Raw genomic sequence first — 24,026 nt, 5'->3', positions numbered from 1 at the left:
GTATGGAAACTACTTCACAAGGGAAAAGTTCATGTCATAAATACCAGACTGGTTTTAAACTGGGGAAATAGAATGTTACCTTAGGGAATAAAATAGACGTAAAATTTATCCATTTGCTTTGAGTGGCCTAGAAATTGTAGGGATTATGTGGCAGAGTGATGGACCACGTTAGTTCAGTTAATGAGAAAGACGACAGCAGGTAATGTGATGAGGAATAGCTCGGTTATGGGTGTCCTGTGGGGGAAACCAAGATTGCGTCTCTGCTTTCGTTTCCAAGTCCAGCAAAAACAAAGCAGCTGCTTGTGCAGACTATGATAATGTCACGACAAATCCTGAGGCAAGAAGGATAAAGAAGTAGGAACTGTTTTCATTAAGGAATGTGACAAAATAGTCCTGTCCTATTTGAAAAGACAGAGTTGCACCTTCCATGTGGAGCCACCCCATGGATTTTGGCAGTGTTGGTTATCCACACCCAACGTCACACGGCAGCTGCGTGGAGCCGGCTTGAAGGGTTTTGAAGAAAATGAAGAGCCCTCCAAGTCTGAAGCTTGTTATGGTTGAAGCTGAGCAGAAGTATTTGTCTAACCATATATACCAATTACACATCACACGAGATTAAATCACTTTTGGTTGTAAAGCGTGCAGGAAGAATGTGTGACCTGAATAAAATAAATAAACCATACCACTTACCCGACGCTGTAAAATGTCTGTTTCCCTTATTGCAGATGGTTTGTCAATGTAAGTCTTTCTTAAGAGCGTTAAAACTAAGATTGATTTTGGCGGGCGTGCCTGGGGTGCTACGTGGGGGTGAGCCAGGCGCGGCTGCAGGTGAGCAGCGCCGCGGTGAGACACAGCTCGCCACCCACCGCGGGGGATTTTAAAAGCCGAGGCTGACGCTGGAGGAGGCAGAGCCGTTCACCACGACGTGTTTTCCCCGTACCGGTGAAGGCGCCGGCGCCCCCTCGCCCCCCGCTGCCGCCGTCCGGACGCTGCCCTGCGAACGGAGGGGCCCGGGCGGGCCACTAGGGGGCGCCGCGGAGACGCGGCCAGCGGTCGTGCCCGCGGGGGAAGGAAGGGGGAGGACCCATGGAGGCGGGCGGGGCGCCTGGCCGCACCGCGGCCTCGCTCTGGGCTGGGCCGTGCCGCGCCCTTTCCGGCGGGCGCTACCGGGATCAGGGGAGAGGGGGCGGCCTGGAATAGGACACCGCTTGCGCTCACTCGTCCGCTGCCGCTGTTGCCCGCCGCCGGTTCCCTCCGCTACACACCCTCGTCCCCTCATGGCGGTGGACCGCGCGGGCACCGGTCCCTCCCACCGCCCGCTCCGGCCCCCCCCTTCTCCTCCTCTCCGTCCGCGCGCGGCGGCGGCCGCGGGGCCGCTCCTGGCGGGGATGTGAGGGGCGGTGACAGCAGGTAAGCCTGCCGCGGGGAGGGGGCCCCGCTGGCCGAGGGGCGGTGGCGGTGGGCCCGGCCGGCCTCTCGGAGGGCGGGCTGAGGGTGGGGGGGGGAGGCGGCAGTTGGGGGCGCTCGGGTCGCTGGGCGACGGGGGTGGGGGAGGGGCGTTGTCTGCGAGCGGGCGGTGCGTCCAACACCCCACGTGTGGCCGCGGCCCGGGCGGCCGGAGCGATCGCCGCACCGCCGGGAGGACACTGCCCGCGCCTCCGGGCTGCGCTCGGCCCCGCCGCCCCTGGGCCCCGGCTGTTCCAGCTGCTGCCTGGTGCCGCCTCGGGAGCGCCGGTGCCCGGCCGCCTCCCTCCACGCTCCCTGGGCCGCTCACGGTCCTTAGCGTTGGGCGCTACGGGTGAGGAGTGAGCAGGCCGGGGCGAACCGTGCTTCCTCCGGGCGGTTGGTGGGCGGCTGTCACGGCTTTGGGCCTTGAACCTGGCTGCAGAAGCCCAAGGAGATTTTCGCCGTGGTGGTGTCTTCGTAATGGGAAACTTGCGGTGGTTTGAGCTCTGGAGGCCAAGGTTTTTTAAAAAAAAAAATCAATCTGGATGTTTGTTAGGTTCTCTGGCTGGACAGAATTGGCAAGTTACAGTATTCTAGTTGTGCCGGAGCTCCAGAGCTGTTGTCCTTTTTAATGGAGCGTGTGTGTTGTTAATCGGGTAGCTAGACCGGTTTGTCTTCGGTTTGGCTCAGGACTGAGTTCAGCTGAGGGTGGTACAGCATGGTTCCAGATCGACTTCAGTGGAACTTCAGAGCCCTGGCAGTGCTTTAGTTTGAGGTGGAAAAAAAAAGTAATTTTAAATTCAGAATGATGGTTTATGTTCATTCTTGTATAGACTGAGTCTGACTCTTTAGTCTCTGAATTTTTTTTTCTAATCTTTAAGCTGTTAACTTTCTAATATTACAGCAATACATTTAACATTATTTTTAGTTAAAACATACTAGACCTAAGTCATCCTGGCTCTTTCTAAATGCTTTTGATGTACCTCATTGTATACAGTTAGTTTTTTTTACCCCTGAAAGGTAATGAGTTCGTTGATAGGAAATTATTGCGTAACTTTTTATCAGTAGCATTGCATTTGGAATTCAATGTTACACTATTTTTGCTTTTGGTAAAGTTACTAATTCTCAGGACAAAATCCCAGCAAATAGAAAGCAGGTTATAACAGATTATCGGTAATGTAAATGAAGAAACAGCGGCTAATGTCTAGATTTGACTCCAACTAACTGGCTTATCTCAAATTTGAAACTGCCCATCTTAAATAGTAAAGGTAGAGCTTCAGTCGACCGGTACTGGTGACTCATCTTGCTGAGATTGGAGCTGGTGTCCTAGGTACAGCAAAGATGGAGCAAGTCATGTCATCTGCTCTTATCTTGGGTCTGTTCTCGTAGACTTCCAAGAAATAACAGTCAATACAGTATCAGCTATAAAGCACTGTCTAGTTTGTGTTTAGTTAATTAATAGCACTGTGTTTTAGTGGAGTTACTTTTCAGCTTTATGAGAAAATGCTTTAATTGAAGAACAATCTTTTATACAAGAGACTAACTACAAATAGCAAATACAAAGAATAAGATTACAAAAAATATTAGTGTGGCATTTTTCTTGTTTTCTCCTAGTTACTTAAAATGGAATACTTGTTGCTTTTGCTTGATTGGTAGAAATCTGCTATAAAGGATAAGTTTCCCCACAATTTAAGTTAAACTTTTAAAATAGGCAATGTTAGAACCATTAACATATGTTTTGCTTTCTGAGTACTTGTGCTAGTTCCTCTAATATTACATTATATGTATACATATCTATAACAATATATAAAGAAGTTAAATATTTTTACCTTTCCTGTGTAATGTGTAAATAATAAAGTTTATAAGTTCGCATACCCATTTAACTTTGACAAAGCTGGAAAACTGTATCTTACAGTGCAAAGTTGAAGGTACTCTTTGCTAAAAAATGTGTACAGAATCTGTGGGTACTGTATGCATGCATCTTGGCCTTTTAGAGACGTACGTGACTAAGTTTCAAACCAACAATTCTTTTATCTTAGTACTATATCTGTCCTTTCAGTGTTCTCTCTATAGCTGTGCTTGAAAGATATGTTCATGAGTAGACAGAACATAACTGAGGAAGACTTGGATTAAGGAGTTAGCTGTATTTTGGGGATTTTAGTAATCTTACTGAGAATATTTGTGTGTCATACTCCCCACTGCTCCAGAGTTCTGTATATAAATATCTTCTGAGAATTCACCATACCCAAGTCAATAATTAAAACTTTATGTCAGTTTTTGCAATAGAAGTGCCTTAACACTTAAGTTACAGAACAAAACTGAAAGGAGTAGTATAGTATTTAAGTTCAACTTTAGCACGTTACCTTCTAGAGAATAGGTTAGGTTGCAAGTTAGCTTCTTTGATTAGTGAAGTTAAAAGCAAAGGAAAGAAATAACGGTGGTGTTTCAGGTGAGACATACCTAAGGAAGATCAAATTTAAAATCGCACTACTTTGTTATTCACCTGTGTTTAAAACAAAAGTTCTATCCCTCTTTAAAGCATAGATGACACAATGTAAAATCCTGTGTGTCATGCATGCAAATGAGATTAACTTGATGAACATACTTTTTTAAGCTGAATTCTTAAAATGCCAATTAATGTTATTTTTAACTTATATTTTAGAAGACTAACGTTGAAATATTTAAGAAGTGAATGCTCCTGGATTTCGGAACGAATTTGGTATGTATAATGAGCCTTTAAAAAGCTTATCACTAAACATTTTTTTGTTAGGGAGTGTTTCTGTTTCTTGTGGCTTTATGCCTGTGGAAATGAAGAAGGGAACACATAACAGTCAGTGTGACACATAATCGTCGATGTGTATTTGTTAAAAGCAACATTTTCTTCTGTGAAAAGCTTTATGGCTAGGAGAGCAGTAAGTAGGTGCTCTATTTCAGTGTTAGAAACATAAAACTTCTCATGAAATTCTTGTAAATAAGCAGAATTGAAAATAAAATACCACAGACCAGTTCAAAAGGTGCTGAATGGGCATACCTGGAGTAACTATTACTAATCTCTTGCCAAAACAGACTTTTATTTAAATGTCCTTCTGTGTGAGTCAGGTCTGAATCTTGTGCTGTTTAACATTAGTGATCTGGCTGAAAGGACAAATAAATAGTTAATGGAATTGAGCAGGGAAGGGTTGCCAGTGTGTAAACTCAGACAAATATTTTCAGGAAACACTTCCGGAAAAAAAAGGATGCTTTTTATGGAAGTAAAAAGAAAGTTATTACACCCAGGTGGGAATAATTTGCTGTACAAATACAGTTTAGAGAACAGTAGTTTTGTAGAAAAGAATTTGGAAATTATACTAATAAAGAAGCTGAAGATGAGTCAACAGTAGATGACTGCTCAGGAAGAGCTAAGAAAACCACCGATTTTCGTCATATGAAAAGAAGTATTAGTCTTCCACTGTGTCGCAGAAGTAATAATAACCCAGCTAAAATACTGTATGCAGCTTTGGGAGTTGGACTTCATTAGGGGGAAAAAACCAACCAAACAAAACCAAAACACACACAAAAAAACCCCCACCATACACCGAAAAAACCCCACCTAGGCACAGCAGGAAATGCCAAGCACCTAACTTGCAGAGTAATGTTAGGATGTGGGTGCAGAGATGAAGAGAGTTGTGTCTTTTCCAAGTCCAGAGTGGGCAATACGATGGGCTTTGGTAGTCAAAGTGGTAATCTAGATGAAGACGGTTAGATACAAGAGTTCCTAACAGCATCAAAGGGTGGCTCTGGTGTTTGCGAAGTTTCCTTCGTAAGTATTTATTGGAAGAAGCTTAGCTGAATTATCTGTAATGAAGAGCAGCAGTGAATTATGCTGTACGTGGCAAAGGGTTGAAGTAAGTGGCCTGGTCAAGGTCCTTTTAGCTCAGTGACATGATTCTGTTCACAGTTAAGAAGATCAGGTTTTAGACAAAATTGTGAATTCTACCACTTAAATATTTTAGCCTATATTTAGATTACTTCTAGGAGAAAAAAATATTTACTGAACTCTTAAAGGCTGGTGGTTAAGTAGGCAAAGTTGAAAAAATCCGCTGTGTTTACTTTTCCAACTATAATTGTTGCTTCCATACAACAACTTGTGGAAGTGATACTGATTTTCTTTGGCTGATAACTCTCTCGTGCTTACTTATGCTTATCTGCTGCTTTTAAATGTAAAATATTCTTTTGTCTCATGACACCGCTTTTAGTGTGTCTGAATATTTAGAGGGCTTACTTGTTACAGTAAATATATAACATCTTTTGAACACTGTGTATGTGCCGTTTGTGGGAGAAAAGGACTTCTGAGAAAAAAGACAAAGAGGTGTTTCTTGTGTTTTAGACCAGAGCTGGGTCTGTTCAGCTGGGAGAAGGCTGAGAGTGGATCTTATCAATGCTTATAAATATCTCAGTGGTGGGTATCAAGAGGATGGGACCAGACTCTTTTCGGTGGTGCCCACCAATAGAATGAGGAGCAATGGGCACAGACTGAAGCACAGGAGGTTCCATCTGAATATGAGGAGAAACATCTTTACTTTGAGGGTGCCAGAGCACTGGAACAGGCTGCCCAGAGAGGTTGTGGAGTCTCCTTCTCTGGAAACATTCAAAACCTGCCTGGACGCATTCCTGTACCATCTACTCTAGGTGAACCTGCTTTAGCAGGTGGGCTGGACTAGATGATCTCCAGAGGTCCCTTCCAACCTCAAGCATTCTGTCTGTATCTTATCAGCATTTGTGATGGTTCTCGGTTACATCTTAAAAATAAGCAAACAAACTTTGTGGTTAATCTGGACTTGCTTATGTCCTACAGGTTTTTTTCAGAAAGCTTTTTCCCTGTCTCTCCCTGTCAGATGACCTTCAGGCTCTGTGTACATTCCCTCTGTTTGTCATTGCACTGTTGCATGCTGAGAGTTATGACTCACGATACCAGGTGATCCACAGGCAGTTGATAAGTGGGTGATTCTTCAAGGTGTTTTAAGTGTTGTAGCTTCTGTGGATAGGAAGGTCTCATCCGCTCATTACATCTCTGGAATCAGAGAGGCAAACTGTTATTGCTCCATTAACCTGCGAGTCTTGAATGTATGAGATACTCACTGTTAAAATCAGCCGTGAACTTGATTAAAGAACCTTTGCAGAAATACAGCAAATCCAACTAAATCTACTGCCAGCTTTGTTTAACTCCTACATTTTCTGGCTTCTCTCCTGTTTAGAACTTAGTAGTGGCCCTGGCTGCTGGGACCGGACAGCTTTGGCATGTCCCAAAGCTGAAACGTGAGAGGAGTATTTATTCCAGAAACTGCTCATTTTGTGATTTTTTTTTTTTTTTTTTTTTAATTTCCAAATATAATATTTTTTTGGTGATGATATTTATGATGACTCATTAGTTCCTTTTCTTTTACTCAGTCTTAGGGTTAAAATTAAACTACTGATTTCCTGAAGTGTAAAATTTACTGTACCTGCTATTGCTTTGCAGCTATACATGTCAGTTCTATGCATACAGATTACATCTGCACTGTATGCAAAGTGGACCAGATCTCTTCAGAGAGAAGTTGCAACTGTGCTGCAGAAATGGTCAGCAAATGTAGACATCTGTATAGACCTTAGGTGGAAGTATGGCAGTCCAGCCCAAGCAGAAATGGGGCTGGCTCTGTCTGTTTGGACAATTACACTTAGAAAGAAGAGCCAGCAGGGATTTACGTGAAGAAGTGGTTGAGATTTGAGTTATTTACAAACTTAACAAAGTGGTTGACAGTGAATTAAAAACTCTTTAGTATATGTGGGACTTGCAGGAGAGTAGAAGTACTAGTTCTGAAGTGTAGCATCCCTAGGGTGTTCTTAAATCTCAAGTCAGAAAATTATCTGTTAACTTCCAAAAAAAAGAAAAGCAGCCTTTGCTGCTTCTCCCTTGTCTCTGACATGCAGTGAGTGGAAGATGTCAAGATGGGACTAACTGATGCTCTTTACCTCTGTCAGAAATCTTTTCATATAGGTGAAACTATGTGAATCAGGGAAAGGAGGAAAGAAAGAAAGAAAAAAAAAAAAGGTGGTTTTGTCAGTATGGCGAGTTCTGTTTTAGTAAAAAGCTACACTAGTAGAAATGCTCCTGTTAGTAATATAACTAGAGTAGCAACTGTTGAAAACACTGGTAGGGTAGAAAAGCTCAGCAAAAGAAGCTCCCCTCCCCCAGGTGATGCTATACCAGTATCACATTTTACACCAACTGGAGTGAGAACACTTAGTTTGATTACCTGAACAGTGTAACTTAAGACTGCAGGAGAAGGTGAGAGAGAACAGTCGTAAAGTCTCTTCACATCTTTTCCTTACATTAAAAAATGCATTTATCCTTCAGGGAACTGAAAGTCTTGCTTTGAATTCAAAACCGGAAGAATATTTGGTGTGGTTAGTGAGGTGGCTTGTTCTCATCTGTCTCCCTCACTAATGATTTGTCTTTTTTTGGTGTTGTTTGGTAGATGATTTTGTATCATGCAAGAATCTCCTTAAGTTTATGTTTTAAATTTGCTAGAAAATGAAAGCAGACCCTTGCAGTTCACTTACTTAATTTTTTCCTAAAAAAATAAGATATTAAAAATTGCTATTAAGGGAAGAGGATTTGAGAATTTTGAACAGTCACTTTTGCCAGCATTTTGAGTAGTGTTGTGTTGAGTGCTTATTAAATGGGACTGTTTTCCTGTACTTTTTCACAGCCTTACTGGATGCAAGTTAAGTGGATTTGTGTTCAGTTTTAATGCTCACTTACCTGTCGTTCTCTGCTAGGTTTTTCCTAGAGTTGTAGCAAATTCACCAAGGTTGGAAGCAAGAACATACAGGGAAAAGCAGTACTGGAAGAAAGCAAGTTTTGAAGAAACAGGTTCAGAAATCTGAACTTGAATGGCAGACTGGAATGTGATTTTTACCTAGTCCTGGACCCCCAGGGTGTGGGTGCATCCATCTGCCTGCTGCAGCCTGGGCATGCAAGGAGGTGCTTGGTATTAACACTAACACTGTACTCCTGCTTGGGGAAGCTGCTGCTGTATCTCAACATTAAAACTGTGGAATTCAGATTCTAATAAGCACTAAAGCAGAAATATTTTATTCTCTCCTTTGCCCCCTTTTCCTTTTAATTCAAAAGCTTGTTGATGCAACTTAGGTCATATGGCATGTTTCTGAGTATCTGGAAAATAATTGCTTAAGGAGCTAAATGCTATTCTTGGCACATCTGTGATTTGGTGTTCCCAGGAAGTAAAAATTGTTTATCTATAGATGTTTTCTTCCTTTTGAACAGTTCTCTATACTGTTGTAATGATCACTTGTCTTGAAATCAAAGCCTTAAAAATGGTTTTCATTTCCCTTCATACTATACAGAGGTTAATCACCTTGAAAATACCTTGAACTTCTTTTTTTTCAGTTTAAAAGTTATTAATAGAGATACCTTAAATTCAAAGTCTTATGTGTTAGATGGAATCCAGGATATCCTCATTACAGCTTGTAACAAGAGAAAAGATGCACTGAAATACATTTTCTTGTTAAGCAGGAGGTTGAATATGTAAAATGTTGATTTCTGGCCTAAAAGTTGCTGTTTTCTGCTAAGCTGTTGTTGAAAGTGTTGCTTAACTAAATTTGGAGTCTTAGCAGTCAGGCTAGGTGAAAGCTTTTAAACTGTAAACTCTTAATAGTTACTGTAGCTAAGCTGAAAAGATGCTTCATGCAGGTATGGGAAACTCTTTGTAGAATATACCAACAAACAGATGCCTTCTTCCTTGTTTCAGATTTCCCTGTTGGTTAGAGGATAAGTGCACATGCATACATCTCAAGCTTGTTTGCGTTAGGGAAATTACTACACTATATGGTTAAACAGACATTCTAATATTTGCTCTCATTTTTCTAGTGAGTTTATGTGGAAGAAATGCTGTGGCTGTTCTCAGAGTCTCTTACAAACTGATTTCAATGTAAGTAGTTGTTTGCTCAGTATCATCAGTTACATGGTGTGATGGGCATGGCTCTGTGTACGTAACGAGAAGAAAAACAAATGACGCATCTTAACGTTTTCCTTAGCTCTTTTTTTTCAAAGAACTTTTATTTGTTTGTGTTTCAGTTTTTATATGCTAGGTCAGAAGCCCTTCCTTCTAGGTGTTCAGACCTGTTAGTAGATTGCCTTTTTTATTTAGCTGCTCATAGCAGAGACCATTCACAGGAGAGCCAGTCACACAAGTTGCTGAGGATTTCCCCATACGGTGTGTGTTTCTACCAGTTTAATTCTGATGTGTTTATTTTGCCCAGGTTTCAGTGTTGCATCATCCTGTGTTGAGTAACAGAAGTTCTGCTGTTCCTTGATCAGTGTGACAGTAGTTAGTAGTTTACGAGATGAGCCAAACTCGTGGGAGATATGACTTCTGTATTGGTCTGGTGTTGGCTATGAGTTCCAGCATTTTCATCGGAGGAAGCTTCATCCTCAAAAAGAAAGGCCTTCTCCGGTTAGCTAGGAAAGGCTCCATGAGAGCAGGTAAATACGTGTTTAAGAAATTTGCTGACGTCTAAGTTTTGCTGTTCAGGCGAAGATTACTAAACTTATGATCTTGTTTTGACTTTTTTGCTCATTAACACATATATGAAACCTAAAACGTATAGCTGATGTGTTGGTGGTGGTTGTTTTCTTTTCCTTTCGTGTCATATGCAGATAATTCTGTGTGATACATGGTATTTAATTTGCATGTAATGCCTTCTAGGGACACTTGTTGAAGGATTCATTCACATGTCAGTTATGTCTGAATTGTACTTGCAAATGGAAGTTGGAAGCAGCGCTCTTAACTACATTTGTGCTCCTGAATGAGTGAATTTAAGAGAACGTTAACTGTGTTTGAGTGTCAAAAGGTTGCTTTAGAAAACTAAAAATCACATGTAATAATTGCGTGTAAGTCATGGCCCTCTTCATAGAGGAAGCAATACTATTTAATATCTTCATCAATGACATAGACAGTGGGATGGAGTGCATCCTTAGCAAGCTTGCAGATGACACCAAGCAGTTGACATGCTGGAGGGAAGGGTTGCCATCCAGAGGGACCTTGACAGGCTTGAAAGGTGGGCCCATGAGAACCTCATGGGTCCTGCACATGGGTCAGGGCAAACCCAAGTGCAGATACAGGCTGGGCTGTGAATGGATTGAGAGCAGCCCTGCAGAGAAGGGCCTGGGCTGCTGACGGATGAAGAACTGGACATGGCCCGGCAATTGCACTCACAGCCCACAAAGCCAACTGTATCCTGGGCTGCATCAGAAGGAGCGTGGCCAGCAGGTCGAGGGAGATGATTCTGCCCCTCTGCTCTGCCCTGGTGAGACCCCACCTGGAGTCTGACTACATTTCACACATTTCTACCTATAATCAATCACATAAGCCACACTTCATGTCCATGAAATTGCACTCTTAAGAGTCGCATAACTTGACTTCTCATGTCAGTACAAAGAGTTGAAAGAACTGTCTTTCAGGGTAATGCAGGTATGGTCATCACTACCATTTCTAATACAAAAGAAATAATTAGTTTTCAAGGTTCTAGGAAGCATATGCACGTCATAAATTCAAAGATGTTTATTTCAATCCTCTACCTATAAAGCCGAAGTATCAAAAGGCCACTCATGTTTTTAAGGGCATGGGCTGCAAAAATTATGGTGATGTTATCAGTCACAGGTTATGCTTTGTCAATGTATGTTTAATGGAGTAGCAAACGTTCTTTCAATTTTAGGACAAGGTGGTCATGCATACCTTAAGGAGTGGCTGTGGTGGGCTGGACTTCTTTCAAGTAAGTAATCAAACATATAATCTGCATTCTATAATTTAAATAAATAAATATGCCACAGATGGCAGCAGTGGTTACAAAAAAGGAGCGAGAAGGGGATTCTACAATGGATCGTAATGCTACGTGGTGATTTGGCAGGTGCAGCTCTAATGGTTTTAATATAACTTTAATATAACTTCTCTCACGCCAGAAGTTCTTTCATTGATTTAACTGCCTTCATTGGGCAGTAGAACTAGGCAGACATTAGTCTTTCTGTATCTCTTTGCTAGCATATGCATTCTGTTTTTTGTCATAGCAGAGAAGTGCTTAGATACACAGGATTCTTTAGAGGGAAGTATATTTTGGGATGAACTTTTCTGTTTGTTGTTTTGTTGCTTAAACTCTGGACTTATTGGCTGTGTTCAAGTAACTATGGCTTAATGTATACATTGCCCTGTATCCTGCAGTTGCAGATGTCTCCATGCAGACATGACCTAAATTGGCAGGCTGGGGAGCGGCAATATAGACACCAAAATAAAACATCTTCTAATTTGGCTGAATTAATTTTAATACCTCTTGTAGTCCCCCAGCCTGTTTTTAAAATATAATAGCAGGGGAGGTGAGGTGTGTTCTGCTAGTACTGTTAGCTGAATGCTATAATTAGAATTTTGTAGTGTTCCTTTACTGCAGGTTTGTGTTCACAATGACACTTGCCCTGATTCACAGGTTTGTTGTGTAAAATGGCCTAACTATATATTTTTAAAAAATTTTCTTATTACTCTGCAGTGGGAGCTGGTGAAGTAGCGAACTTTGCTGCCTATGCTTTTGCACCAGCTACATTAGTGACTCCTTTAGGAGCTCTCAGTGTTCTTGTAAGGTAAGAAACACTAGCAGAAAGCAGTGTAATTTCAGAGAGAGAAGTGAAATCGTTATTTAGAAATATGTCACTGGAATATGCTCTAATAAAAGTGGTTGGTTCTTAACAATAAAGAGTGCTTATAAGCATCAGGAGTAACTTCAAGGTTCTCCAAATGTGAAGTGACTATGAATAAAAGGGTTCTAGCAATGCATCTACACCTCAGTCTGTGAAAATCTATCATCTACTGCATTTCAGAAACATGTTGTATACAACAGGGTAATATTTTCATTGCTAAGTAAAGATTTTTGTATTAAAAATATTATTTTTACAAGTGCTTAGTTGATTTTTCATTTCAAGATACTTGCTATGGACAGATCTACCTGTTAGGATTTGGCATCTCTCCCCAGAACCCCTTTTTTATGCTGCCTCCCAAAAAACTACACTTGCATGTGCAAGTGACCCGTATAGTCTAAGCAACCTGTAGGCTGATGAGCAAATTAATGAGATGTTGCTAATTCCATGTTTGGTGGTGTATTTTTTTTTTTTTTTCTTCTTAGTGCCATTCTGTCATCCTTCTTTTTAAATGAAAAACTTAATCTACATGGAAAAATAGGGTGTTTGCTAAGCATACTGGGATCAACTGTGATGGTAATTCATGCTCCGCAAGAGGAAGAAGTAGAAACCTTGAATGAAATGTCCCACAAACTCGGTGATCCAGGTAAGAAAAATGCTGGCTTGATATGTGCTCAGCCCATTGTTTCTTTATTATAGTTTCATTACCGCTGCTTTCAAGTCCAGGGAGAGAGCCCATGTCTGCTTCATGTTGTCCAAATGAAGTAGAGGTTTGAATTCTGTGACATAATTCCATAGGGAGCTTTGCAATGATGCCAGTGAATTTGTCTGGCCTTGAACAGGTGTCTTGATGTGAACCACTGAGATGACAGTTTAAACAATGCAGCAACACAGTTGTATAAACACAACTTATATAAATTTTAATTGAAGTGCATCAGTCTCTAAGCCCAACTGTGAGCTCTCCTTAAAATGAAAAGTAGATTCTCGGTGTCCGCTGAGACATGGGAGCTCAGGCACTCGCAAATATGCACCTGCAAAATACTAGCCATGCAAAGACAAATCCCATTTTAAACAAGAGGAAATAGCCAGCACAGAGATATTAAAAAGCTGATTTTAAGGAATTACGTGATTATTGGAAATGTGCTGATGAATGAAGCAGTCTGCCAAAACGTACCTCCTTCAAAAGCCTTCAGACATAAGCCTGTACCCAGTGGCATTTACACCTCAGTGAGTCTCTGTGTAGGGCAATTTAGCAATCTAATCCTGTAGATGTCTTGATGATAGACTAGCAAAGGTAATAAACTATGCCTGAGGTTCAGTCTTTGCTTTATCTGGCTCACTCTAAAATCATTTCAGCTTTCATATTGGAGGAGTAATGAGGAACATTCTCAGCTTTTCTGTTAACCTGAGACACCTGCACTGTTCATGTGTATTCTTGGTACCTGTAGGATGCTTTTAATAGTGTACCTTAATAACAGGATTTTTTTTTTTCTACCCAATGACAGGTTTTGTGGTCTTCGCAACTCTCGTTGTCATTGTGTCTTTAATTCTAATATTTGTGGTGGGACCTCGTCATGGACAGACCAACATTCTTGTGTACATAACAATTTGCTCTGTAATTGGAGCATTATCAGTCTCCTGTGTAAAAGGTTTGGGCATCGCTATAAAGGAATTTTTTGCTGGAAAACCAGTGCTGAAACATCCCTTGTCTTGGATTCTGGTGCCAAGCCTTGTTGTCTGTGTGAGCACACAGATCAACTATTTAAACAGGGCTCTGGATATATTCAACACTTCGATAGTGACTCCAATATATTACGTAATCTTCACGACATCTGTTTTAACTTGTTCTGCCATCCTCTTCAAGGAATGGCAACACATGGCGGCCGATGACATTATTGGCACCTTCAGTGGCTTCCTGACTATTATTGTGGGGATCTTTTTATTGCATGCCTTCAAAGATGTTAACTTCACCCTCGCAAATCTGCCCCTTTCTTTGCGGAAAGACGATAGAGCAGCAAATGGGACTTTGCTGAGCATGCACGACTGCTTAAATCACGATGAAGAAAGTTCTGCCTGTCTAGGTGAAATGCAGTCCACCGAGAGTCCTGCAGCCAGGAGAAATGGTAGCCTGTCAGCCTTCTGAAAATATCTATGTGTTAAGAAAAGAACAATTCTGTAACTCTGGAAATTTTTTCCTGCTGTGAAATGTCTGAGCTTGTCTGGAAAATCATGTACTTTTTAACAGTATGTGTAGACAATCGTTAATTTTTAAGTTTGATTGATTAGTTTGGGTAAAGGATGCTGAAGGGGGTTTTATTTGCCTTATTTTTACTTTAAAAAAAATACTAAAATGACCTCAGACCACAGTTGGTTTTGTTGCTTAACTTATGTGTAAATATTTTCATTTAATTCTTCTGTTTTAAGATGTATTGCACTAATGACTTTTTTTTTCCAAAATAAATTGCTTTATTTCTGCATTGGTGGTAAAAAGATTGCGGTGAACCTGAATCCTTTGTACTTGTGCCCTGGCTGAAGGCTGAGGGACTGTGTAAACCTACTAAAACATGAGCTGCACTAAAAAAAATGGGTAAAAAATGTGGGACATAATGTCATTGCTTAAAGAAGGGGTAGGGAAAGTGGGTTATAAGTTTTTAGGTTCACAAAGGCAGAAAATAAAAATAAATATTTTATAACAACACTTCTACTGTAGATGTGAAGCTTAGAAATGATTTTACACTAGCTGCTGCTGTAATTTGTCAGGTTGTGTGCTTACCTGCAAAACAAACTCTGCTGCTTTCCTCTGGTATGTGTTGTACTTGCAGGAGGGGCCAAGGTGTCAAGCAAGAAAAAGTTTCTTTAAAGTCTGGTTAAAGATTGGGATTTGAACTTCTACTTAATTTTGAGGGACACCAGGTCAGCACTGCTGGGTTAGGGAGCCACATGCCCCTGACGCTTGCACCACACAGAGCACAGTACTGAGGGGCAGCAGGGCAGAACCAAAATGGCCAAGGTGTCACTGCACTCCTGACTGCTGTGCGTAGTGCCAGCCCAGCCAAAGAGCAGGTTACAGTTTCATACAGTGGAGTCCATTGCTTTATGTTGTTACAGACACTTTGATCCCCAGACCCGCAGGTTTTGATAAGAGAGAATTTGTAATTAAAGAGTGATGCCTTCTTTGTACCTGGCTGCGTTTCTCCTTTTTGGTAGGAGGGGTAGTTACACATTTTAACTCAAAGTCTAGTATCCTGTTGAAAATTAAATAGTAAGCTAGCTACCTTTGAAAATGCAAAACAAAGGTCTGATGCTTGAATTCTTTTAAATCCATACTGCCTACTGGGGAAAAACCAAATCTTCAAGTCTGTATTAGCATTAGTAGTTTTAAGATGTTAGTGACTAAGTCTCTTACTGCTGCCAGTTAACTGGTGGGAATTACAATTTACTTCACACCACGATTAGTTAAATATTTCATAAAAACCTAGGCTTACAGTGCTAAGCCAAAGGCTCAGGTGCATGAGACTTTTATCCCATAACCAATGATTATCTCAACAAATGAAGAAACTTGTTCATTTCCTTACTTGAAGCCTGAAGCTTTGGGAAATGTTTGGCTGGCCAGAAGTCCTCTTCTTCCTCTGTTGAGAACTAAAAAAGGAATGTTTCTTCAAGAAAACTTGCATGTTAACACCTTGTAAAAGAAACCCTGCAATAAGCTGGTGTAACAAAGCATGAGCATTTCCTACTTCTGTCTCCCCTGCAGCAGGCAGTCCTGTCTGCATCCCTACCGTGATGAGGACCACCCCAGAAAGGCAGCTCACAAGCAGAGACATCTGGGGAAAACCTGTGGTAGTAGAAATTTGTGTACAGATTGACATGTCTGTTTTGCTGAGGAATTTCACCTCGTTTCTTTTTTCCTCAAAAATCCAGTTCCCTGCCAGGCTGGTACCTATGCTTTCCTCACCTACTCCATACCTTCTCTGTCAGACGCTCATTTCTGCCCATTACTGGGCTCTTTCTGCTGTGAAAGATCTAAGAGCTGAGCAGGAGAAAAGATGTAACTCAGCTGTGAACTAGTAAGAGGAAAGGGAGAAAAATGGATTCTCAAAAGGATGCCTTCTTGGTTTGGCACTAGGGGTTAGAGAAGTTAACCAAGTAAGTAATGTTTCCAGAAGTCCCAAGTAAAATCTGTAACTATCTGTGTCTGTTCCAGCCGTCTTAACTCACATCTTGGGCCGATCCCAAAAGCCAGCTGAAAAGCTCCGTTAGGATCCTGCAGTCTGCAAGGAGGAGATCCCAGCTGTCGGAACAGGTTTCTTTGAAATTCAACTTCTACAGTTGCTGAAGTTTTACAAACGATTTTACTGATGCGGTGTTTGCATAATACAGTAAGTGTAATTAAACAAATAATTTCCATAAGTAAATAATGATTAACATTATTAGAGTTTATGTACTGGGATACTTTACACCTGATCGCTGTCTTTGAGATTCTGGTAAACAAGAGTGAGTTCCTTATCACTTGTAAACATGTATAGGTATCTTATCACCAACCAAAACCTAAATTGCGTTAGAAGTTCTCACTAGGAAAAAGCAATCAGTTCCCATTCTCATCAGTTTAACTACTGCCTTTTACAAAGACCAGGATACTACCAGTCATTTCCATGTTAAAGAACTTTGAAACAATCAATCACCTTAATTAGCCTTCATTTCCATAATTACTCAGAGAATAGTTTTGCAAAGAGGAAAAATAATCAAAGGAGTAGAAAAGTTATTCACAAAGCACCAGCAGGGTCGGTTGGTTCTTTTTTTAATAAAGGCTAATTAAGCAATTAATGCTCTAATACAAACAATTAGGAATTGATTTCTAAATCTTTTTTTCTACAGACCCCAGTTTCTTATCCTCCACAGCTATTATTTTGATAGCTTCAGGGGGAAATTAAGCCAGTCCAGTCTAAAATGGCCACCTCAGTACAGGAATGCAAAGAGATTTAAAAAGTCTTTTACAGTCGCAGGTTTTTAATCAAAGCGTATAAAATTTTAGTCTAGAAAAATAAGTGTGGATTGTATACAGTTACTGTGCTTGGAGAGTGAAGAGGACAGCACGCCACTCAAATGGCACAGGCATACTGAAAAATGCAGATGAGAGGATTCCTTAAAAACTGTCTGGGTTTTGTTTGTTGTTGTTTTTTTCTCATACTTTTAGCTTAAATAGCTGCAAAAAGTATTGTTAGGTGGGAAGCCTAGTTGCTGGCAAGAGACTGGTGAATAGGTGGCTGGAAGCAGCGCACGTGTTCCACAGGTGTGCTCTCTCCATCGCCTGACTTCAAGTACTTGTCCAAAATAGCAATTATCTCATCATTCAGAATCTGGAACTTGCGAATTCTCTCAACCATTTTCTTCAAAGGCTGCAAACATCAAAGAAACATACACGGGAATTAGCTTTGGAGATAAAAAGCCTTAGACACAAAAGCAGCAAATGCTGTTACCTCACCTTTCCCAGGCATGTTACAAATGTTTCCCTTCCACTCCTAATCCAGGGAAAATCCAAGGTGCGTTTTGGTTTTTGACAGTGCTTTTTGTACAAAAAAGGGCAACTTACAGCCGCCTGGTCATAATCAGAATGCACATATATGAGACAGGAAGCATTAAGAAAATCCCACGTATTCAGGAAATCAAAGTTCTCACTGACCAATCTTCAGACTCTAGTACTAATGCCTTAATCTTTTGTCCTAAAATCCTTGGTGCCCTCATTTCAGCATTGCACTCGAAAAAAGCAATTGCTACATCTACACTGTATCCAAGTACGAACAGCTCCGATTTATCGTTGTCTTCATTACTACAGCAAGTACAGAACAGATGTTTTCAACTCACCACATTCTTTATAACCTCGTCTTTGCCATCATGCTTTTGGACTTTCAGTAGGTGGTAGCAGAAATCCAACACATCAAAGCGACGCTGCTGTCCCAAAAGCACGATGATCATACAGCCAGCCCAGTGCAAGCCGTCTCCAAAGCACTGCCTGAATCGGGAAACACACCACAGAAAGGGCATTTCGCCTAAATCTTCAGAAACATATCCAGGGGAAATGCTCAGTGCTCAGCCATTTCACTAAAGTACATATATATGACTCTAGGATATGTTAGACATGAATCTAGAAAATGCTGCAGAATCTCTAGTAAATTCAGTTCTCTTTCCAGATACCACATGCAATGCAAAGGGACACTTAACAAAAACAAACAAACAAAAACCCCCAAAAACAGACAGAAGCCCTCTCCCCAGCTCTACACCAAGTAGAGTTACTCCAAAAAATGTACTCCCCACTAGTCTCCACTGGCATCACCTTCCATTTTCAAAAGAAATAACACGTTCAAAGGAGACAAAGTGGGAATTCAACACCCCTCTGCTCTTTTGGGCTGCAGGCATGGAAGGATGCAAATATGCTATGCTCTTGCCTCTGTAACTGCTCAGTGAAAAGCACATTACAGCTCAACAGTTTTTCAGTAATAAGGATATTATCAAAATTCACAAAACCAAGAACTACAGTTCCTGGTTAACTCGTGTTAATCATATTAGCTTCCAAGTGCTCAGTCTTGCCCTTAATTCAGAGAAAATATTTCTTGGAAATAAGTGCACAAATGTTCAGCTATTTTATTTAAGCACAGCATCCACAGGGGTATGACCACTATTGAAAGACATGTGCTAGGGCCTGTTTGTCCTGAGATCATTCATAATACACTGGCAATCCTTAAAATAGAGGGTTATTTTTGTTACAGATACAATAATATCTGTGTTCATGGATTATGAGCTCCTCTCAGCAATGGCGGCACTTTCCCTTCTTTTTGCCCTTGCAGGCAGGCACACAAATGTCTCCATTCTACACCCCCCTGCCAGCCACAGGCAGGACAAGCCCAGCGCTGTTGCCTGCCGGTGCAGCGCAGTTGTACGTACTCCACGGTGAACTCGTGCGTTCCCACGGGGATGCAGTAGACAAACTGCATGGCGCTCCAGAGGCGATGGAATTCCACGCACTCATCCACGTGCATCACCCCGTTGCTGGGCAGGGGCCCGCGCCAGATGGGATCGTCCAGGAAGGAGCGGATCCTCGTCAGGATGACCTCAAACATGGACAGGCCGCAGCAGAGGCGTTCTTTGGTCAGCAAGTCCCCTTCCCTTGCGATTGCTATTTGCTAAGGGGGAGAGAAAGAAAGCGCAAAATCCTGGTAAAAAACACCGCAAGACTTTACTTAAAAAAACCCCAACCAATCAAAAAAAAACCAACAAAACCCAAACCAATGAAAAACAAACAAAAAACCACCCCAAACAAACAAAACCAAACCATGTTTTTCAGTTTCACTTAGAATCATATAATCGTTTTGGTTGGAGAAGACCCTTAAGATTATCGAGTCCAAACATTAACCAAACACTGCCAAGTCCGTCACTAAACTACGTCCCTAAGAAGCTCATCTACACATCTTTCAAACGCCTCCAGGGATGGTGACTCCACCACTTCCATGGGCAGCCTGTTCCAATGCCTGACAACCCTTTCCAGGAAGAAAAATTATCTAATATCCAATCTGAATCCCCTGGTGCAACTTGAGGCCATTTCCTCTTGTCCTATCACTTGCTACTTGGGAGAAGAGACCAACCCCTTCCATGCTACAACCTCCTTTCAGGTGGTTGCAGAGAGCAATAAGGTCTCCCTTCAGCCTCCTTTTCTCCATGCTAAACAGCCTCAGTTCCCTCAGCTGCTCCTCCTCAGACTTGTGCTGCAGACCCTTCACCAGCCTCGTTGCCCCGTTTTGGTTTGTTCTAGGAGATATTTCTCCTGACTTTAAGTGAGGTCCGAAGCCACTAACTTGGGATTCAGTTCAGTGGAAAATTGTTCAGAGAAAATTATAAAAGCTATTTCAAGCAGACAGACTTGAAAGTAAATGACACCAATTGCAGAAATGCTAATCCTGGGCTAGTCCCAGGGAAGTTTAAAGAATTCTTTGCCTGAATTGAGGCAGAAAACAAAACCAAAGAGTTCAGTGCTCTGCTGCTGGCACGGACAGTAGCTCCTGCCTGCACTCTCCTGTGCATCTCCCTCAGCTGCTGCTGTCAGAGACGGGAAAGCTCAACATCCAGCACAAACAGGCTCTGACAAAACCCAGAAATGGCAATGCCAGTTAGGGCTTGTCCCAGCTCGTGCCATCCCACGTCTGAAGACTGCTCCACAGCACTCTGCTCTTGGCTTCTACTATTCACATCTCAATTGCTCGCAAACTGCTAAGGTTAGCAGGGAATTAATGTAACCCTCACATTGGCAGAAAACAGTGCTGAAGCTGCAAAGGCAGTTCAAGAAGGTTCTCTTTGGTCACTGTGTTTCCAGGAGAGTTCAACTCTAATGACAGCTTATTTTCCAGGAGTTTCTAATCACCTGGCTCAAAGAGGAAGAAATTGTTTAAAGTATATCTATGTGCACAAGAGAACTGATTGCTTTTGGTGGAATCGGCACTAGGACTCCCCAGACTGGCCCTTATGCTGAGCGGGTATCACATAGCAACATGCATAAAAATCAGCATTTTCCCCAAAACATGTCGCCTCTACCTCAGTATAAAATATTTTAAACTTCTGAGCTTTAATAGTTTTATTGGATGTGCAGGCTGAAATTCTGACATGGCTAGCAGCACATGTGAGAGAACAGGCTTTCTAGAGCTCAGAAATTTCTTGAATTGCCCCTAACACAAATGAGAGAGATTACCTGGGGTGTGCCCAGTCTTTCAATGAGAGGAACCAAATGTAGTGGAGCATATTTTGATTCTAGTCTCTTCATTTTAGCATCAAGTCTTTCACCCTCTGAAAGGAAAAAAGAAAAAAAAAAGAGCACTGATTCATTTAATTAGGAGCCGACAATTTTACAAATTGGAATGATGCAAGAAAATTCTTATTTTTACAAAATCTTCATTCAATGTAGTAGAAAACTGGTAAGTCATTTTTATAGTTCTAAATAGTTGGTTAATCTTCAATGTGCTTTTAGAAAAATACATATTTCTATTTTAAAATGTTGCCTTGTATGTGCAAACAAAAAAACCCAAAGGATTTGTAGTAAACCACATTTAATCAGCTAAATTGAAGACCTAATATAAGGCTCTATTATGCTACTGCTGCTAATACATTTGAGTCCCACTTGTACTAAACCAACTAATTTGTCCTTATCATATATAAAATGCTTGACTCTAGAAGCCGGCATATAATGGGGGCGGAATCTTGCGTATAGCACAGCTTAAAAAAGCAGTTGGCACTCCCCCATCACTGGCAAGTAGGAAATGTTCTCCTGCTAATGGGAAAACACTGTTTACAATGATCTAATTAGTTTTATGCAGAGATGCAAGCAGCTATGGTGAGTATGGAAGTATACTCAAAGATTTTTAGCTGACACGATTTCTCCGAGCAGAATGAATCAGCTGCTCTGGCAGCGAGAAACGGAAAGGAAAGGAGACAGAGCAGCAACACAGAAAGAAGAGAAGCATGAGGGGAAAAAAAATACTGCCCTGGGTACCGATACCCACTTCTCCCTGTCACAGCGTTCCTCCTCCTCCTCTTCCAACTTGCACTGAGCCCCAGCAGGAAGCACTTATTTTTGAGCCAGGCAAACAAGCCTGAATCTGTTACCTCCATCCTCTAATTAACAGCAGTGTGGTAAAGGATGGCTGGGGATGGTCTCTGAAACCGCAGCAGCAGGAAAGGAAAGTGGAAAGTGTTACCCGAGGAAGGTGTTTCCACTTAGCCCGTACCTTTGACATGAACTCTGGGTAGGATATTTTGGAACGGTGCCGCATGCAACAGGTCACACACCTCCTCTAGGGACTGGAACAAAAAGGAAACAAGAGGTGTTTAGGACCGAAGAACCCCCACACCACACCAGAACCCCAAAACGGGCTTCCAAAAGCATGTCGATGCTGTGGCAGGAGCACCCGGGGGCAGCCAGCACCCCTCACCACCACACAGAGCGGCTCTGAGCCCTCGCTCTCCTCATGGGGCCGCTCCCCAGAGACAATTTGATTTCACCAGGCTACTTTGGATTCCCAAGTAACCTCCAGCAGTCCTCCTCCCACCCTCAGTTGGCAGTTCGGGAAGGACAGCATATTTATTGAAAAGACTAGTGCAGAATGAGTAATTTCAGTGTGGAAGCGGCAGACGGCTCCTGGGCAGACAAGCAGAGCGGTGAAGAAGGTGACTCACTGCTTGGTTATTTTTACCAACGCTATTCCCACAACCTGTTATCAATTGTTGCGGGCACGGCTCCCCACCAGGAGGGCTGAGACACACAACAGCAGCAGTGAACCACCTCTCAGGAAGTATTTTATATCTTTAGGAATAGGAGGAAGGAAGACAGATGTCTCCTGGCTCTTTATTGGATGCCATATGTGCAGAGAAAATGCACAGATGACCAGAAGCAGACACATTACTTTGCTATGCCCCTCTCCTCATTTCTGGAGCAGAGGCTCTGCTCATTTGCAACCCCTTAGTGCTAATATAGGAACAGATGTTTGTTCATCGGCCATACCCTCAGCAAGGCCAAGGTATCATAGAATCATAGGTCAGAAGGGACCTTCAAAAGTCATCAACACTGGCCCAGGTTTCCCAGAGAGGTGGTAGAAGCCCCATCCCTGGAGACATTCCAGGCCAGGCTGGACGGGGCTCTGAGCAACCTGATCTAGTTGAAGATGTCCCGGCTCATTGCAGGGGATTGGACTAGATGACCTTTGAAGGTCCCTTCCAACCCAAACTATTCTGTGATTCCGTGAATACAACCCCAGAGAAGGAGTCTTATGTGTGGATTTATTTTTGTGCAGTGGCAGGCGCCCAGCCAACTCGCTGAGGAAATGACGTAGCTGGTTTTCAGTCAGAAGAGATCTTGATGTGACAGGCAGCCCGGTCTCAAGCAGCAGCATGTGCTTGCACAGTGTGGACAGAGCCCCCACACAGGCAGGGGAGAGACTCCCCACCTGAGTCTTGAAGGCACAGCACAGGTAAAGGGAAGGCTGCACACTCATTGCTTTTCTGGTCCATAAGCAAAGCCCACCCAAAAGCACAAAGACAAAGAAATTACATGCCTGGCCATTTTGAACAGCAGATGGTAATAGCATGGAAGAGGAGTGGAACAAGAAAATGAGAGGTGGGGGAAAAGAGCTTTGCATGCTGTAAAGTAGAGGCTACAGGGAGCAGCTGAAAGACTGGACACGTTTCACAGCTTCATTCAAAGCTAGAACAGACAAATGTCTGACAGAGTGGGTGCCACTGTCAGCCATCAGTAAGAAGATGTCCAAGAAGTCCATGTTAAATTGCTAATGTTTCAGATGACACCAGGAGAGGAAAACAATAGTACCAGGGGCAGAAGTCACTGACATAAAGAGAGGAGCCACCCTGTGGCAGACTGCAGGAATACTGTATTTGATCATTATTTATGATCGAAGTGATAATGTTTGATCCCCAGGTGCTGCACACAAGGCAGTGTGTTTCTCATCCCGCAAGGTGAGGCATCCCTGCTATCTCGCAAATGTGCAAGCCCCTGCAAGACTGAAAGAGATCAGAGCAGGGAACTGTTTCTACCCATCTGCCCACCAGCAACAGCAAACTAGCAGATTTCAACCATGTTATTTGTGACATTAGTAGCAAAAATTGGAGAGCAGATTTTGAGAGACAGATGGGTTTTAAACTAGCACAGCAGGCACCTACCAGACTCTGTTCAATGAGGAGGCAAAACAAGACGGCATTTCCCACTTCCCGCAAATTCTGGAAGCAGACAGTCTTCAGTTCTGCATATTCAACGATGTCCTTCAACTGATGGTGAAAAAACTCCAAGATACCTGAATTGAAAAGAGAA

At 42.2% G+C, this 24,026-nt stretch overlaps 2 protein-coding genes across 5 annotated transcripts in view; one reads left to right on the top strand and one right to left on the bottom strand.

Moving 5' to 3' along the window:
- Window positions 1-1,086: 1,086 nt before the first annotated feature.
- On the top strand, window positions 1,087-14,656 carry NIPA2 (NIPA magnesium transporter 2). Of its 2 annotated transcripts, none has more exons than XM_065854652.2 (8): window positions 1,087-1,410; window positions 4,109-4,165; window positions 9,356-9,416; window positions 9,748-9,970; window positions 11,203-11,259; window positions 12,022-12,112; window positions 12,652-12,812; window positions 13,672-14,656. In XM_065854652.2, exons 4-8 carry the CDS (start codon window positions 9,832-9,834, stop codon window positions 14,307-14,309), a joined length of 1,086 nt encoding a protein of 361 aa, XP_065710724.1. In that variant the 5' UTR covers window positions 1,087-1,410; window positions 4,109-4,165; window positions 9,356-9,416; window positions 9,748-9,831; the 3' UTR covers window positions 14,310-14,656. The 2 variants fall into 2 exon arrangements, with proteins under 2 accessions (XP_065710724.1, XP_065710735.1); XM_065854663.2 differs by lacking the exon at window positions 1,087-1,410 and adding an exon at window positions 1,618-1,798.
- The window catches only part of CYFIP1 (cytoplasmic FMR1 interacting protein 1), an 84,261-nt gene continuing 72,253 nt past the window's right edge, over window positions 12,019-24,026 (bottom strand). For all 3 annotated transcript variants that reach the window (XM_071813502.1, XM_065854683.2, XM_071813504.1), the window contains 6 exons: window positions 23,879-24,009; window positions 21,934-22,006; window positions 20,901-20,995; window positions 19,106-19,344; window positions 18,029-18,176; window positions 12,019-17,562 (listed from right to left, as the gene is read on the bottom strand). In XM_071813502.1, coding sequence (XP_071669603.1) covers window positions 17,398-17,562; window positions 18,029-18,176; window positions 19,106-19,344; window positions 20,901-20,995; window positions 21,934-22,006; window positions 23,879-24,009 — 851 coding nt within the window. In that variant the 3' untranslated portion in view covers window positions 12,019-17,397. The remainder of the gene's footprint in view (window positions 17,563-18,028; window positions 18,177-19,105; window positions 19,345-20,900; window positions 20,996-21,933; window positions 22,007-23,878; window positions 24,010-24,026) is intronic.

The sequence above is a fragment of the Patagioenas fasciata genome, chromosome 1, assembly GCF_037038585.1.
Source record: "Patagioenas fasciata isolate bPatFas1 chromosome 1, bPatFas1.hap1, whole genome shotgun sequence".
Taxonomy (NCBI): Eukaryota; Metazoa; Chordata; class Aves; order Columbiformes; family Columbidae; genus Patagioenas; species Patagioenas fasciata.
Note: the sequence above shows the minus strand (reverse complement) of the source record. Positions and strands in the feature narration are given on the sequence as shown.

Bases quoted from the DNA above. Each gene is read 5' to 3' on its own strand.
- NIPA2 (XM_065854652.2), top strand. From the start codon at position 9,832: ATGAGCCAAACTCGTGGGAGATATGACTTCTGTATTGGTCTGGTGTTG. The intron at 9,971-11,202 runs GTAAATACGTGT...TTTCAATTTTAG, and splicing joins GAAAGGCTCCATGAGAGCAG to GACAAGGTGGTCATGCATAC. The intron at 12,113-12,651 runs GTAAGAAACACT...TTTTCTTCTTAG, and splicing joins GCTCTCAGTGTTCTTGTAAG to TGCCATTCTGTCATCCTTCT.